Here is a 17,500-nt window from a genome sequence, read left to right as displayed (position 1 = left end):
GTTCAAATAACTGGGGGTAGATACGAAGAAGTAAATCAAGAAATTAACTAATAGATGGATAAATGTATATGCATAAAGATATACACACTGAGGGGAGAATCGAAGATAAATACGTAAATAGGTAAAACGATTAAAATAATAGGGGGTAGACACAAATAAATACACAAATTAATAACTGCACACTAGGGAATAGTCGAAGATAATAAAATAACAGGATAGGGAAGCGAAGAATGTGTAAGTAAATTAGATAATGCAGCTTTTTTTTTTCTTTTTCCCTTTTGTCTTCTTTTCTTTATCAAATGAAAGGAAGAAAAAAACAATTCTGTTACAAAGGAGAAGAAATACAGACATTAAACCAACTTTAAATCCTACTCGAAACGCCAGCATAAAACTAGATTAGTAATGATGCCAGTCAGTCCACCGGCAATTGAACGGTTGACGAAAACCGTGTCAGAGACATTACAGGGCGATCCATCTTGCCGAGAATGATACACTGCACTGCTAAAAACCATATACCATTCTCACATCTCCATTAGACATTTATACCACAGCTGACGGGCGCGTTAACTACATCTAATTGCATAATTTGATCGAAAGATAGAGGGAAAAAGAAAAAAATATAAGACAGCTAAGGAAAATATCAGATACTTTAACCAAATAGAATTAAATACACATTCTTCAGAAAACCATAATGAGCCACAGACACGATAACTTCTTACCTCTTGGGAATTACACAAACCCTCGTGCAAGGTATTTTCCAGACTGAAACTCTCAAGAAGAAGAAGAAGAAGAAGAAGAAGAAGAAAAGGGAGGAGAAAGGATGAAGAAGATGAAGAAAATGATGATGAAGAAGTGGGAGGAGAAATGGATGAAAAAGAAGAAAAGGAAGGAGAAAAGAGGAAGAAGAAATAGGACGTGAAAAAGATAAAGATGCAGTTGAAGAAAAAGGAAAATAAGGAGAAAAGAAGAAAAAGGAAAAGAAGGAGAAAAGAAGAAAAAAAAGAAGCCCGTTGTGTAACCAAGAATGAAAAGTAGTCAGGTGGACGCAATAATCACCCGTTCGAAAATGCCGACCCACAAAACCCGCCTCGCCAGAACTTACAAAACTGCTTCCGAGAACGCAGGGAAACGGACGCGGCGACAGCTGACCGAACGCGGGATCGAGACAGATTCCTCACGAGAAACGAGGCTTTTGGGGGAAAGAGCGGGAAAGCTCATAAATAAATAAAATATACATATTCTTTATTAATTCCGGCCTCGGTCTCTCTCATCCTAATTCTTCCTACTCCCTACTCTCTCCTCACTGTCTCTCTCTCTCCTTCTCCAGTACAAGCAAAAACCTCATTATTATTATTGTTATTTGACTGTTAAGATCTACTTAGAATAACTTAAGTCCCCCTAAGTTATTGTAAATCGATCACTGGAAACCTTACTGGCAATGCACGTTAACAACACATTCTCTCCCTCTCCCTCCCTCCTTCCCTCTCCTATCTCTTATCTCCCTCTCCCTCTCACCTTCCCATTCACATCTCCTATCTCTCTCCCTCTCTCTCTCTCTCTCTCTCTCTCTCTCTCTCTCTCCCTCCTTCACTGTCCTTTCTCCCTCTCCCTCTCCTATCCCCCATTTTCCTCCCCCTCCCCCCCCGCCCCAGCGACACGCACCAACCTGCCAATCAGCTGAAGCGTTAAATAGGAGACGCGACCTAAGCTGACCAATGGGGTTGCGCGCTTGCCTCGGGCGGCTCTCAATCCCGTGTCGGGTTACAAGGCTTTATTTACCCTGGCTGATACTTAATACTCCGCAACGTCAAGATAAGAGTTGCTTATTCAATTAGTTGCCGATGACCAAGGGCCGATATAGAGGGATGGCAACATGGCCGCCGAGAAATATCTGATTAGCTCTTTTTTCTTTTGAATTTGTTTTTTGTTTACTTTTTGTTTTTATTAAATCCGATTTGTTTGTTTTTTATTGACAATATCCTCTTATCGGGTTTAATTAACCTTAAACATTACTCAACCGTTACAACTTGCTCTCTTATCTACTCTGGCGTAACTATGTGCAGGGAATTTTAGGGGGAAAACGTATAGAAGAAAAGGTCTGCATAGATTAAGGAAAATACCTTGCACTTAAGACTTACCTAAAGATTACTCAAGTTTGACATAAAACACCAAACTAATGGAGAACGAGAAATAAAAAACTTACCTTTGACAATCCAGACTTGCTTACCTACGTGGCTACACCTTCAAGCATAAACAGCATGCAATAAGTAAAACAAAACCCGAATGAGGGCGTGAATGAGTGCGTGCGCGCGTGCGTGTGAGTGCACCACACCCACCGCCCCCACTCCTCCCTCGCCCCCCGCCCCTCGCCCTGGCTGCGCACGCCCGGAGGACCGAGCGAGCGCGAGCCTTGAGGGGCGGGCGGGCGTGCGGGCGTGCAGGTGCTACTTACTCTTGCCCTTGCCGAAGTCGGTGGCCCTGTCGTCGAGCGCGAGGGCGAACGCGACGCACACAGCCAGCAGGAGGTACGATCTCTCGAGCACTCGCGCCATCACCTTCGCCGCCGCCCTTCTCACTTTAGACTTCTTATATAAATATATATACTTTTCTTTCCTTCTCTCTCTCTTTCTCTCTGTCTTCCTCTTTCTAAATATATTATCTATATATCTCTATATACTCTCTTTATATATGGCACTAGGAGGAGTTTTTTGTGGTACGAGTTTGTGAGCTCAGCCAAGCGACAGCGCTCCGAGCAGACCCCCAGACTCATCGTGCATCTCGGGGGATCCTGAGGCTGGGGTGGTCATCAGGTGCCCAGGGCAGCGTCCGCCTTCATGCTGACTCACACTCGCCCGCCACACGCCCATGCCCTGCTCTCCAGGCGCGCGCCCTCTCGCTCCGCCCTCGTCTGCGGGCCGGAGGCGACGTCACCATCTTGTTCGGCATCTGTTTGTGGCACCGCGGAGGGGGAGAAGGGAATGGTTAGACATGCTGCAAGACTCCAGCGGCGTGACGAAGCAGCCAGAGCCTTGCTGAGGAACCGAGCGCTGACTGCTCCTTTGGTGGGGTTTCCGGACCGTGCCTGAGTGTGTGCTTGTGTTTGTTTGTGTGTGTTTGTGCGTCGCAGCCTAGGCGAGCGGCGCGCGACGCTTGGGCTGCGAACCTGACTCTTGTCGCGGTAGCCAGAGCTGGGCCTCTTGCCTTCGCCGTGTTACGTGACGCGCACCCGCCCCCCCCTCCCTCATCCTCCACCATCCCCAACCACCTCCTACCCCCGTCCCCATCACCATTATCCTCTCACTACGCCTCGCCGGCACCGCCATCACCATCCTCAGCCTTCCCTCCGCCCAGTCCGTGATGAAAATCCAAAGCCCGCCTATCGGGCCTCCATCTCGATTAATGGCTATGACTTGGCACGTTCAGGCAAGGTTATTAAAACATTTTTTGTGTCGGGCCTAAAAGCTAGCTGGAATGGCGGCGGCGGCGGGGCCAAGCTAATGCCATCCGCAAACCTGCCAGCGGGAGGCGCGACCCTCATGGTCGAAAGTCGCGGGCGATTCGCGTGTTGGCGTAACACGTACGGGAGGGAACCGAGGGTGACGTCAGCGGCGTGTGTCGCTATCGCTGCGGTCGGCGCGAGGACGTCCGACGGAATCTCTCGGGAAGCGACTCAGAAGACGACAGGAAAGGGACGGAAGACAAGAGAAAAAAGAGAAAAAAATATCTATCGATAGGCCAAACGAGAGAATCGGAGTATGAGAGACTAAAAGCGTAAGGAAAGGAAAAAAAGAGAATTGACGTTTCCAAATGGAGAAGCGAAGGCCGGCCCGAAGAGGCCTCCGCGAGTCCGACACACAAGACGTGACAGAACCTCAAGGGCGGCCGATTGAAGACCCCCCTCTCCCCTGGCCCTCTCCCCTAACCCCTAATACCCGAACAGACAACGCAAGATAAGAAAAAAGATGTAAAAGCATAAAACATAACAGCATAACGTATTTCTCTCCCGCAACCCTTCCAAATTGAGACAAAAACTGGAAGACAACTCAAATATATAAACCAAAAACCATAAGACCTAAAACAATATTCACAAAAAATGAGAGAGAGAGAGAGAGAGAGAGAGAGAGAGAGAGAGAGAGAGTGAGAGAGAATGATCGAAAGCCCCAAAGTGCGTAAGTTGTTCCCTCAGAGAGGATTCACTTCTTTACGTGCCTCGCATATGTGAACGAATGACTGAGTAACCCGGCCATGAATGAACAACTTCTTCGGGCTCAGCTTCTCTCTCTCTCTCTCTCTCTCTCTCTCTCTCTCTCTCTCTCTCTCTCTCTCTCTCTCTCTCTCTCTCTCTCTCTCTCTCTCTCTCTCTCTCTCTCTCTCTCTCTCTCTCTCTCTCTCTCTCTCTCTCTCTCACTCATTCACTCACTCACTCACTCACTCACTCACTCACTCACTCACTCACTCACTCACTCTCACTCACTCACTCACACACGCACTCTCTCTCTCTCTCTCTCTCTCTCTCTCTCTCTCTCTATATATATATATATATATATATATATATATATATATATATATGTATAAATACACTCACACGCAAAAGGAAAACCATCCCTAAACTGCACTGATCCCGCCCGACGTCTCCCATGGGAACAAGGACCAGCAAGGAGCGCAGGATACGAGTACCCAGAGGAGAGGAGAGGAGAGAGGAGAGGAGAGGAGAGGAGAGAGGAGAGGAGAGGAGGAGGGGGGAGGAGAAGCAGAGGGGGAAGGGGTGGAGGAGGAGGAAAAGAGTAGGAGAAGTAGCAGTAGGAGGGGGTAGAGGGTGAGGAGGAGGACCCAGGGAGCGCACGGAGCATCTGTTGGACATTTTCCAGGCGAGCCGCGGGCGCCACCGCCGGACCGAGCCATTGTTCACCTGTCCGACACCCAGGGGGAGGGGGAGCGGAGGGGAGGGGGAAGCGGTGGGAGGGGGATGCAAGGGATGCAGGGGAGTAATTACCCCCTGGAACACCTACTGGGAACGCCACAGGGGCCTCGGACGTCTCCGTTTTTTCCTTCTAATCCTTTTTTCTCTCTCTCTGTTCTTCGTGTTAAATTCGCAATGAGATGGAGAACGAGATGGGTGGAAGCAAGGGAGGGAGGGAGGAAGGGAGGGAGGGAGGGTGGATGGGAAGGAGGGAAGAATAGACAAAACAAAAGAGAGAAGGAAAATATTAAAATGAAGAAGAATCGTATACACAAAGAAAGACGCGAGATGATGATGCTGAAGAGAACTGCCTCGTCATTAATTTATTCACCACTAACTTATTTATCTATTCATCTAACTAGCCCGTCCAAGGTAAGGAAACATCGACCAGACGAAACAGGACCCGGACCAGGGAAGCGAAACAGTGATGGTGTGAAACTGAGGATAAAACGACGACCAGACAAAACGAAAGAGAAAGCACACATAACGTACGAAATGACGACCTGGCGTAAAACGGAATAAAACAAGGACCGCAACGACGACATAGCAAAACACCCATCGAAACAACGACCGGACGAATCGGCGAATGAAACCAAGGCCGAAAAGAGACCGCAAAGGGGGACCGAAAAGGGAGGCCAGTCGAGCGAAACCGTCCGGCGGCGGACCACGGCCTCCGCGACAGCCCGGCAATTGGAGATCGCCCTCTGACAGGCACATGACGGAGGCGAAGCAGCGGTAATGATGCGCGCGTCAGGGAGGCTGTAATTGCCGCGGGAGATGAGGATGACGACGCGGCGGTAATTAATCGCCGGTGACAGGGTGGCCATTATCGGGCCGTTCGCGCGCTCGGAATCGGGAGAAGATTGGGAACGTATGATGGAAGAGAGAAATAGAAGACGAGGGCGAACGGGACATGGAAGAAGAGAGAATTGGGAACGAGAAATGGAAGAGAGAAATTGGGAACAAGAGATGGCAGAAGTGAAAATTGGGAACGAAGAGATAGAAGATAGAAGAGAAATTGGAATTGGGAGATGGCGGAAGGGTCAAAATGGGAAGAAGAGATGGCAGAAGCGAGAGAAGGAAAGGAGTGGTGGTGATAAGGATGAAAGTTGATAAAAGAGCGGAGGGGAATCAATGCGAAACAAGAGGAAGATAAAGAGGGGGAAACAAGGGAGAAAGCCCGTGAAGAAAACGAGCAAGAAAAGTTTCCTCCCATTGCCCTGTTAACACCCCCCCCCACACACAGCACATTCCGGAGAGAGGAACCACACGCACATGACGCAAGCACCGCGCGGAATGCAGCTCCCGCGGAACGACGGAATGGCGCCGACTGTCACCCGCTCCCGCGCGCCCACGCATGCCCCAGCTGGCGTCGAGGCGGCGGCGACGTGGCCGAGCGACGCCCGCTCCCACGCCCGACAGCGCTGCGAGGAAATGCTTGGCGTGGCGGAGGCGCAGGTGGCACTTGGCGTCGCGCTCCCGGCCGAGCATCACCTTGGCGGCCCAATTAGTCGTCGACACTTGGAGGCCAACGCACACTCGCACTGTGTATGTGACGCATATATACATATATTTATGATATGATTTATAACGAAAAATAAAGGGAACAATTACAAGCTAACAATAATCAGAAAAAAAACACATGGCTTTATATATTATATATATATATATATGTATAAATAACAGCTACGAGCCTAGACGGACTTAGCAATGCCTGATGAGTATCCCCCGCCCCGTCCATCCCCCCCTCCATATCGACCCCCCCCCCCCCGCCATGACACCCTCTGCGGTAACTGGTCCAGGCTCTGGCATCTCCCGGGAGTCTCAACGCCGCGACGGCCGGAAGTCCCAACTTCCAGGTAAACACACGAGAAGACCTGTTTCTCTCTCTCTCTCTTTCTCTTTCTCTTTCTCTTTCTCTTTCTCTTTCTCTTTCTCTTTCTCTTTCTCTTTCTCTTTCTCTTTCTCTTTCTCTTTCTCTTTCTCTTTCTCTTTCTCTTTCTCTTTCTCTCTTTCTCTTTCTCTTTCTCTTTCTCTTTCTCTCTCTCTCTCTCTCTCTCTCTCTCTCTCTCTCTCTCTCTCCTTTTTCTCTCTCCCTCCCTCCTTACACACTGGGAATAATGGGAACGAAAGGGAGAGACAGAAACAAGACACAACAGACTAAGTGATCGTGTCGTCCACCCCCCCCCCTTATAAAATCCCCCAAACACATCCTGAAGAGCATCATTAGCACGCCCCACGTTCACCCAAATGAACCACCGACTGAACCCCTCTTTGAACACGTATATCACACCCATCCAGCTCGGCGAACTTAACCCTGACGTTCTTTGGAGACGCAAAAAAAACAAAAAAACAAAAACAAAAATCAACTGCACTACTGCATAAAGACTGCAAGGCCACAATCCTTTAAAAGGCACGCGGGAGAAAAAAAAAAAAAAAAAAAAAAAAAAAAAAATGCGCCAGACGAAATTGAGAACACGGTCTCAGGCGGCCAGCTAGCGACTCGCAGCGAAACAGACGCGAAATGACGCCGCTGCGCTCGTTCTTCTCGGGTTGATTCGGCTTGGCGTTTGTTTTCCTTTTTTTTTTTCAGCCACGCCTCTCTCTTTCTCTCTCGTTTGTTTTTTTTCCGTTTCATCTATGCCCACCCTCTCTCTTTCGTTTCTTCTCTTCTACTTCTGTTCCCTCTTCATCTTTAACTGTCTGTCTATCTATCTATCTATCTATCTATCTATCTATCTATCTATCTGTCTATCTATCTATCTATCTATCTATCTCTTTCTCTCTCCGTCTCTCCACCTCGCCGCTTCCAGTAACAATTACTGAGAGTAACCTTAATACTAACTGTACCCAGCTAGAGGAAGGGACCAGGGCAAGGGGGTAAGAGATCAGGGGGGGAGGGGGGTAAGAGGGCACGGGGGGATAAAGTCAATGACAAAGGATGGACAGGGGCGAAGGGAGGGGGAAAGAAGAAAAAGAAACAGTGAGAGGAGGAAAAAAAAAAGAAACGAAAAAGGTAGAGTGGGGAATGAGAAGCGTCAGGGAATAAAGAAGGCAAAGAGAAGAGTAAGGGGGAGTGGGAGAGGGAGGAGGAGAGGGAGGAGGAGAGGGAGGAGGAGAGGGAGGAGGAGAGGGAGGAGGAGAGGGAGGAGGAGAGGGAGGAGGAGAGGGAGGAGGAGAGGGAGGAGGAGAGGGAGGAGGAGAGGGAGGAGGAGAGGGAGGGGAGACAAAGGGGGTGTGGCCGTGTGCTTGCGGACAGACGACCCGGTACGGTTATTGAAGCATTTGTTACGCAATTTTTTTTTGTGTTTACTTTTTTCTCTCTTTGGCCTTTTACTTCCCCCTTCCCCCTTCCCCATTTTTCATACCCACTTATAATAGGGACCTGATGCCTTCCAAGGGCGCCCTCCCTTCTGGTCCCGCTGAAGGAGACTGGCTGGATGACTTCAGGCAGTTCAAGACCCTTTGACTTTGGGCGAAAGGAGGAGGGTGAGGAGGGTGAGGAGGGTGAGGAGGGTGAGGAGGGTGAGGAGGAGGAGGAGGAGGAGGAAGGGTAAAGAGGGTAAAGGGGAAAGAGGAAACGAGAGACAAGGGCAAAGGGAAAAGAAGAGAGGAGAGGAGGAATAAAGATACGAGGAAGGGGAAGAGGAGAACATGTCTCCCAGTCTTATTTTTTATTCAAAGCTATGCAAGCGAGTCGCCCAATCGGCCCTCTTGATTTATGCGGCGCTATGCAAGCCACCGGCCTCTGCGAACCGCCCTGCGCCGCGGACGCAATGGTCCTCCTCGAGCAACGGCTCAGCGAGGGAGAGGGAGTCTGGCGTCGTGAAGCGTCGTAGAGCGTCGCGGCGCTGCGGGCTCGGGTCTCGGGCCTCGCGCAGGAGCTAATTAAACTTATTTTGCATAATGGCGGAGGCGGTAATGAGGTCTTCGTGACATCCCGCGCCGTCGTCAACAGCACAGGCAACGTGGACACCCGAGAGCCCGGCGAGCGACCGGGAGGCGAGGCGCGGGAGCACTCCCGGCGGAGGGGGGGGGGGGGGGGTCACACCGAAGGAACCTGACGCGACTCTGCTGGTCGTGGCCCTCGAGGGCGCCCTCCCACGCCCGCGCCACCAGGAAGGGAGAGGCCAGGCGAAGTATGCAAATGACGCAGGGCCCACAGACCTAATAGACGCGCCGCCGCCACGCCGCCGCCGCCGCTTCGCGAGCAAGGCCCTCGCAGCGTAGCTTCCGGGGTGGCTTCACGAAGCCCCGAAATAGCGCCGCCACTTGGGCACCAACGCCCTCCCGGCCGCCGTGCCACTCCCTCACCCCTCCCGGGCCCCGCCTCCTCTGCGCCGGCCGAGCGAGGCAACGAAAATAAAATACAAAGTGCGTACGCCGCCGCGTTGCTGAAGCGAGAAGCATCAGCAGTTGAAACCCAGTGCACGCGAGGCTGCGAGGGACTCGGCCCCGCCTCCAAACAAGACCAACACGAGTATCAGCTCCAGCATCGACAAACGGCGGAGGGGCGAGGGGAGGCGAGGGGTTAGGGGAGAGGTGTTCCCTTCCTGCCCCCCTCGCTCCCCGCCGCCCCAACCCCACCCCTCACCCCTCGGCCGCCGCCCGCCGCCCGCCGCCCCAGCCCCACCCTGGGCGCGCTGTTCCTAAGGGCCCGTGGGTGCCGGACTTTTGAATGGCGTTCCCAGCACGCCTGAACCCTCAAATAAGGCAGCATCTTGGCCCACGCAACCCACACACACGCCGTCCACTGCCGCGCACACACACAGTAAATCTACTTGTTTTTATGCATTTCCTTTTCCGAGGCGAACATTCCGCGGGTTATTCAAGCTGGCCATAAAAACAGACACGCACACGGGGCAGAGAGGCAGTTACACACGCACGTACAGACAGAAACACAAATCTTTTTTCTCTCCCGACAACACTTAAATCTGTGAATGCGATCTCTCTCAAGCAAATAGTCTGCAGTGCTTGGGAGTTCACGCACGGCCTAGCACGGGGAGTGGGGAGGGGAGGGTGGGGGGCGTTCAACTGGTGATTTCAACGCCGTCTAGTAGGGATCCCATACAGGCTTCTCCGATGACTAAGGCGAACTCCTTGCTCGGTATCTGACATGCAAGGCGAGCTAAAGGAAAATGAAGAAAAAAAATGTATCTCAATATTTGAGTTCTACGCGCATTACATTGTCTATTTGCTTGTTTATTCGGTCTGTTTTATCGATCTATCTCGCACACTGTTCCGGAGCCGGTTTCCATGCGATTTTGACGTGACTAACTTCTCCGGGAAGCTGCGTCTGCGTCCGTTGTGGAACTGTCTCGTCTGAACAGCACTTGTGGCGTCGAAGGCTGCTGCGCCGTGTTTGATGCTCGTGAGCTTGCAAGCGCAGCGGTGTTGGTGGTTGCAAAACTAGTTGTTTGATCGGAGGTGTTGCATCAGCGGGGGAACACAAGACGCGGTGGCCTCCCTCGATCTGACTCCCTCCCTCTCCTCTCTCCCATCTAGATCCCCCCCCCCCCTTCTGCCGGCTGCTCCGCCAAGCCTTGACACTTACAACTTTCCCCTACCCCCTACCGGCGCCATCTCCCTGTCCTCGTCCTCCAGCCTGTCCGTCTCTCACGCGGCCTGTCTGCTGGTCTGAGGTTGCGTCTGTCACGCTGTCTGTCCATTTCGTCTCCAAATGGCACCGATACCGCTCTCTCTCTTCGCAATCTCCGCCTCTCCCTTTCTCCCTTCTCGTGTTCCTTGTTCCAATAATCCCCCGCGTGTTGTTTTCTCGTTTAGGTCTTCCTTCTCAAGAGAGATTTATCGCCCTCCCCCTCCCCCCTCTTACACATTCATCGCGAAAACAACAGGGCATTCTATTCTTCCTCGACGCGCGCACAAGCACACGTTCTACATGCGAGCAGCTACAAATCTACCACACACACACACACACACACATATATATATATAATATATATATATATATATATATATATATATATATATATATATATAAACAAACATCGTTTCCGTCCGTGTATATGTTCGAATCTCCACAATACACTTGTTTACAGTCCGAACGGAAGCAACCCCCCCCCTCCCCCGCTACTCAACGTCCTCATCTCTCTTATTCCACCTTTCCTGTAATCCTCGACCTCCCCCCCCCCCCAGCCCCATCAATGCTTCTCCTCCTCTTCGCTTTCCCTTCCTCCTTTCCTTCCCTCCTTCCTCCTCCTCCTCCTAGAGACAGTTGCGGATGTCACCTGTTCCACCTGTCAGCTTCCTTCTTAAGCCGGGGGGGGGGGGGGGCAGATGAGGATTACGTTGCTCGTTATACCTTCATATGTAATGGGCGGGGAGAAGGAAGATGGGGGAACGGGGAAGGCGAAGAGTAGAGAGGGAATAGGGCATGCGAGAAGGAGTGGAGACGGCAAAAGGGTGTGAGGGGGAAGTGAGAAAGAGAGGAGGGAGTGGAGAAGAGGGGAAGGTGAGGAGGGAGTGGGGAAGAGGGGAAGGTGAGGAGGGAGTGGGGAAGAGGGGAAGGTAAGAAGAGGAGGGAGTGGGGAAGAGGGGAAGGTGAGGAGGGAGTGGGGAAGAGGGGAAGGTAAGAAGAGGAGGGAGTGGGGAAGAGGGGAAGGTAAGAAGAGGAGGGAGTGGGGAAGAGGGGAAGGTGAGGAGGGAGTGGGGAAGAGGGGAAGGTAAGAAGAGGAGGGAGTGGGGAAGAGGGGAAGGTAAGAAGAGGAGGGAGTGGGGAAGAGGGGAAGGTAAGAAGAGGAGGGAGTGGGGAATAGGGGAAGGTAAGAAGAGGAGGGCGTGGAGAATAGGGGAAGGTGAGAAGAAGAGGAGGGAGTGGGGAAGAGAGGAGTCGGGGGAGGGGGGGGGTAATCTCTCGTCTTATATGGGACGCTTGGGGACGGTCTGCTTGTCGCAGGGGCAAATGAGAATATAATATCAACACAAATGATAACGACAGATTAAACGCGGGCTGAAGGATAGGGGGACGTAGAGAATGAGAGAGGGGGAAGGGGGAGGGAGGGAAGGGGGGAGGGAGGGAGTGAGGGAAGGAGGGGGAGAGGGAGGGAGGGAGGGAGGGAGGGAGGGAGGGAGAGGGAGAGAGAGCAACGAGCAGGAACGAGAAGGAAACAAATAGAAAAGAGAGAAAACGTGACGGACCGATCGAGACAGAAGAGAAACAGACAACAGTGAACAAGAACAAGAGGAAGAACCCCTTCTCCCCACTGCCCCTACCCCCCCGCCCCCCGCCCCCCCGCCCAAGGAAACGTCCATCACCTCCCAAGACGGAGCTGGTAACGCCGCAGTCTTAAGCCGGGTTAAGCCACGAGGAGAGCGAGGCTTAAGAAATGCTAGCCGCCGCCCCCCACCCCCCTTTCAGAATGCACAGCGGCGCTCTTCAAAAATGGCTGGGGGAGGGGGGGAGGGGGGAGAGGAAAAGAGGAGGATAGAGGAGGAGGAAGAGGAGAAAAAGGAAGAAGAAGAAGAAGAGGAGGGAGGAAGAGGAGGAGGGATGGGGGGGGGGGGGTGGATGCACTTGCGGGACGGCAATTTTTTGACGCGGTGAAAAGCGTTAATTAAGGCGACCTGGCCCTAGTAAATCCGAGAAAACGGTTCCGCTACTTAGAGGGCCCCTCACTCTGCTTTGCATGCTGGCGCTTCTTCGGTCGCTAAGCACCTCTGAAGCACTGTCGACGGCCGGGCAAGGGACCTCTCTCAAATCCTTGCATATCCCCGCCAATAAACTCCATTATACTGGGCTCGTAGGACAATTTCTTCGTGTTCTCGACACGCCCCTTCACCCCCCCCCCCCCCCACCACCACCATTAGGCTATGACCCCTTTCCCCCCTCTCCCTCCCCCTCCAACACGCCGAGGGAACTGCCCCACTAAACACCAACTCACGCTTGCTTTTTTCATGATAATTTTTACCGCCTCCCCCCCCCCCACACACACACACACTTCTTGCCGTCTCGGCCTCTGACCTCTCTTTCTCTCCCCTTTTCTCCTTCCCGTTCTCTTTCACCCTTTCTTAACGTTCTTCTTTATCACCTCGATCGCTCCTTCCCTCCATCACCCCTCCGTTCTACCTCTGAATCCCACACGTCACACACACAAAAAAAGAAGAGAGAGGGAAGACATCCTTCGCATTTTCACAAGCCATAAGCGAGCGAATGGCAACGACAAAGGCCTTCGCATTTTCACAAAACATCAACGGCGCCGAATAACGACGCCGATCGTCCTTCACATTTTCATAAAACATCAGAAAAGTTTGGAACAACAACACGCAACGGCCCTTTACACCTGCCGCTTGCGACACAAAACGAAATTCTCAATGCCTGATATGTCATTAAGACTCGCTCCTTCCCTCCCTCCCTCACTCCCTCCCCTTCCGTCCTCCTCCTCTTCTCCCCTTCCATCCTCCTCCTCCTCCTACTCCTTCTCCCTTCCTCCCATCTCTCCTTCTCTCCTCCCCCCTCCTCCTTCCCTCTTCTTCCCTCCCCTCCCCTTCCCTCTTTCCTCTTCCTCGACCCAGATCCATCATCTTTTCCCTTCTCCTCCTCCTTCCACCCCATCCTCACTCACCCTGCCCACCCTCCCTTCCCTGTCCCATCCCATCCCATCCCATCCCTCCCTTCCCTTCTCTACCCTTATCCCATCCTACAAACTCCTACGTATCCTATCCTACCCTCCCCTACCCTGCTCTACCCTCCCCTACCCCGCTCTACCCTCCCCTACCCCGCCCACGCCTCCCCTTTCTTCTCATATCCTTGGCTTCTCGTCCCTCCTCCTCTGTTAACCTGCCCGTCCTTACCCCTCACTGTCGCCGTGTTTTGTCATGTCCACGTGGGATGTGCTGAGGCTGTTAGGGTGTGTGTATGTGTGTGTGTGTGTGTGTGTGTGTGTGTGTGTGTGTGTGTGTGTGTGTGTGTGTGTGTGTGTGTGCGCGCGCGTGTGGGCCCGCGTGTTTAGTGACTGTATGCATGTTAGTATTAGCACACATGCCCGAGTGTTTGTGGATGCAAGTCTGTGCATTACCGTTTGTCCGCGAGCGTGGGTCTGCATCCCCACTGACCACTCCCCCTGCCAGGCCCCCCCCCCACTCCCACTCCGCCCAGCGTCGAGGAGCAAAACATACCTCGATATAGCATACCTGAGCAGTCGTGAGTCGGACATCAGGACCGGGCAAGGCCACGACCCACTCGATGGCAACAGTTGACGTGACCCCCTCCCCCTTTCCCCCTAACCCCCATCGCCCCCCCTCTCCCCTCCTCCATCAGCATTACTTTGAAGACTCAATAAACCTTTTATCTCGATCCGCGCTCGCCCGTGAGAGGTATTTCAGTTGAAAGAGGCACCAAATATATAGTTCGAACTTTAACCAGAAAACTCACCCTTTCTAAAAATAGTCAATAAACCGACATACGTTAATGAAGTATCGAAGTTTTGAAATCTTTTCTTGCGTAATGGAAAAATAGAATTTTGGCAACCACCTTCCAGACGCCCTACGGTGCTGCGCGGTTGCCAGGCAGTCAATTTTCGAAACCTCGCCAAACCGGGAGATGGATGGAGAGAGGGAAGGAGAAGAAAGAGAGAGTGAGAACGCTAAATGACAAATATAAAAAGAGAAGGCAAAATCAAAGACAATCATGCATATCACAGGATTCTGGAGATAAAACGTTATGTTACGGTTCCTTCCAGACCTGAATCTAAAGAAGCACAGAAAAAAAGTATAAAAACAAATCTTGGCAGCGTGACTCGAGCGCCGCAGTACGCTCACGGGCGAAACCCACGGCGCGGGCGACATCCCTTCACACATTAATATCGATCTTCTCCCCTCCGCCAACTCCTTCCTCTTCGCTCTTTCTCTCCCGCACCTTTCCCTTCCCTCCGCCTCCTCCGACGTGAGAAAGCGACGAAGGAACGGCCGGATAAAAATGATAAGTAGCCATAATCTTCGAAAGTCGGCCCCGCCCTCTCTCCCTCTGCCTCTGCCTCCTCTGCGATGACGATGGAGGTCGCGGCTGCTCTGCGCCTCTTCCGCGTTCGTCCGTCGGGCTGTCAGTCTCTCGAAGGTGCTTCTGGCTCTCCCCACGTCTCCAGTCTAGTCCCTTTCTCGTGCTCTCTTGTTTGTTATTCTTGCGGATGTTGTCGCTTTGGCTGTGTCTTTCCATTCTGTGTCTGTCTGCGTTTCTTACTTGAAGTCTATCTTCACCATCTATTTCGTTCCTCTCTTTGCATATTATCTGTCTGTCTGTCTGTCTGTCTGTCTGTCTGTCTGTCTGTCTGTCTGTCTGTCTATCTGTCTGTCTCTCTGTCTATCTATCTCTCTACCTCTCTCTCTTTCTCGCCACACGGGACTTTCCATACCCCCATACCCGATACCACATACTCCAACGCCCTCGCCCATACCTAGGTACAATGAGCAGGTACGGGCGAGTGTGTACACGGCCGTAAGGGAGAGGGGGAGGGGGAGGGGGGGGAGAAGGAGGAAGAGGGAGGGGGGGGCAAGGATAAGGGGCCCCTACTGTATGATGAAATATGCCCCACTGTTTATGTATTGCGTAGTCAAAGCAACACAAGATCTTTCGCATGACGTCATCAGAGCCTCTCCATAGGTATAGATCAGGAGAGAAATTAATGAATGGACCGAGACAGACAGATAGGTAGATAAATAAACAGATAGACAAATAAGCATGTAGATAGATTATGAAAGTAGATTGCACAAATACTGAAAATTCCACGAAACGAGGCAGTACTTGGAAGACTCAGCAAACGGGGAGAGATGAAATTCACCGAACGAAGGAAAAAGGTAAGAGGCAAGAATGAAGAAAGGGAAATGAAGAGAAGAGAAGAAAGGGTGACAAAGAAAGGCCAGAAAGGAAGAGAAGGGACGGGAATACAAGAAGGAATGGAAGGGCGACCCGGAGGGCACTAGGAGAGGAGGAGGAGGAGGAGGAGGAGGAGGAGGAAAAGGAGGACGGAGAAGAAGATGGAGGGAAGAAGGGAAGGAGGGAAGTAGGAAAGGAGGGAGGAAGATAGGGAGGGAGGGAGGGAGGGAGGGAGGGAGGAGAGGTATGAAGAAGGAAGGAATGGAGGGTGAAAGGGAGGGAGGGAGGGAGGGAAGGAGGCCTTGGAGGGGCGCCATTGGACTGGGAGGTTCGGGCACGTTACCTACCTTACGTGTGACTCATCCCGCCTCAGCTGACACGCTCACTCCCCCAAACAACTAAGAATTTTTAGATTCCTCTCTCTCTCTCTCTCTCCCTCTCTCTCCCTCTCTCCCTCCCTCTCTCTCTCCTCCTCTCCTCCTCTCTCTCTCCTCTCCTCTCCTCTCTCCTCTCTCTCTCTCTCTCTCTCTCTCTCTCTCTCTCATCCATTTTGCCCACAAAGGATAAAAAAGGCATCGAGAATAACCATTTTGAAGTCATAGTATAAAAGGGAAAATTCCGGTAGAGATCGCGGTATCAGTGTCAAGAAAAAAACAACGACAACAAAGAACAAAGGAAAAAGTGAATGCGAAAGAGAGAGAGAGAGACAGAGGGAGAAAAAATATATAATGGCAATCAAAAGACTCACGAAGAATCACGTCATTTCGACCGAGTCACGAACGACACGGATTGGGGCAGGGATGGGGGGGGGGTAGATAGGGGAGGGGGGATCGGTAATTGCGTCAAGTCCTGCTTGATGATTTCATTAAGTCTCTCGTCATTCCTTTCTTCTTCCTTCTCTCTCTCTCTATCTCACTCTCTCTCTGTCCATCCTTCTATCTGTTCCAGTGTCTTTATGTGTAATATTCATTATCTCATTCCCTCCCTTTCCATATGCCTCTCTGTCTGTCTCTATCTTTCTGTCTTTCTCTGCCTGTCTGTCCGTCTGTGGCTCATGCACGAGGTCGATCCCCCACACACGAAGCACCCACACCTCCCTCCTCCATCTGGCTCCTCCCAACAAACAGCTGTTCCCCGTGTTTCCCAGGCAATAAAGTGTTCTCCGCCTTGCCCTGGGCATTCTGGCGACGAGGTATCTGTGCCCTGCCCCTTACTCCCCTCCCTCACCCTTCAATCCTCCCCCATGCCCTCTTGCATACATCTTCACCCTCAATGGTCACTTGCCCCCCTCGCCCCTAACACTTTTCTTGGTTCTATCCCTTGTCTATTCTATTCCACCACTCCTCCCTTATCTATCCTATTCTAACATCCCCTCCTCCTTCTATCCCCTTCTCCCCTATCCCATTCCATCCAACCCTTCCGTTCCCTCCCTCTCCCTTCCTTGCATAGTGATACGCCACTATAATCGACCGGTTGCAATGACTGATGCAAAAGACGAGGAAAATCATCTGCGAATTTACAAAGCATCCTGATCTGCTTCGCGACGTTGGCACTGATGCGGCAATCAACACGGTCGAGTTCGCAGTAGTTGGCACTTGGTTCGCAGGGCGGAGGAAATCGGGGATACTTTAAAATTTTGCTTGAAATAAAGAGAAAAGGAGGGAAGAAGGGGAAGGAGTGAAGAAGGTGGAGGAGGGAAGAAGGGGGAGGAG

General features: G+C 51.8%; 1 protein-coding gene across 4 annotated transcripts in view; it reads right to left on the bottom strand.

Annotated features, from left to right (window-relative positions):
- LOC125046409 (epidermal growth factor receptor-like) overlaps window positions 1-17,500 on the bottom strand; it is a 69,836-nt gene that overhangs the window by 13,803 nt on the left and 38,533 nt on the right. For all 4 annotated transcript variants that reach the window (XM_047644182.1, XM_047644184.1, XM_047644183.1 and 1 more), the window contains exon 2: window positions 2,453-2,946. In XM_047644182.1, coding sequence (XP_047500138.1) covers window positions 2,453-2,552 — 100 coding nt within the window. In that variant the 5' untranslated portion in view covers window positions 2,553-2,946. The remainder of the gene's footprint in view (window positions 1-2,452; window positions 2,947-17,500) is intronic.

This window comes from Penaeus chinensis, chromosome 39, assembly GCF_019202785.1.
Source record: "Penaeus chinensis breed Huanghai No. 1 chromosome 39, ASM1920278v2, whole genome shotgun sequence".
In the NCBI taxonomy this organism is placed as follows: Eukaryota; Metazoa; Arthropoda; class Malacostraca; order Decapoda; family Penaeidae; genus Penaeus; species Penaeus chinensis.
This window is presented reverse-complemented; position numbering and strand designations above follow the sequence as displayed.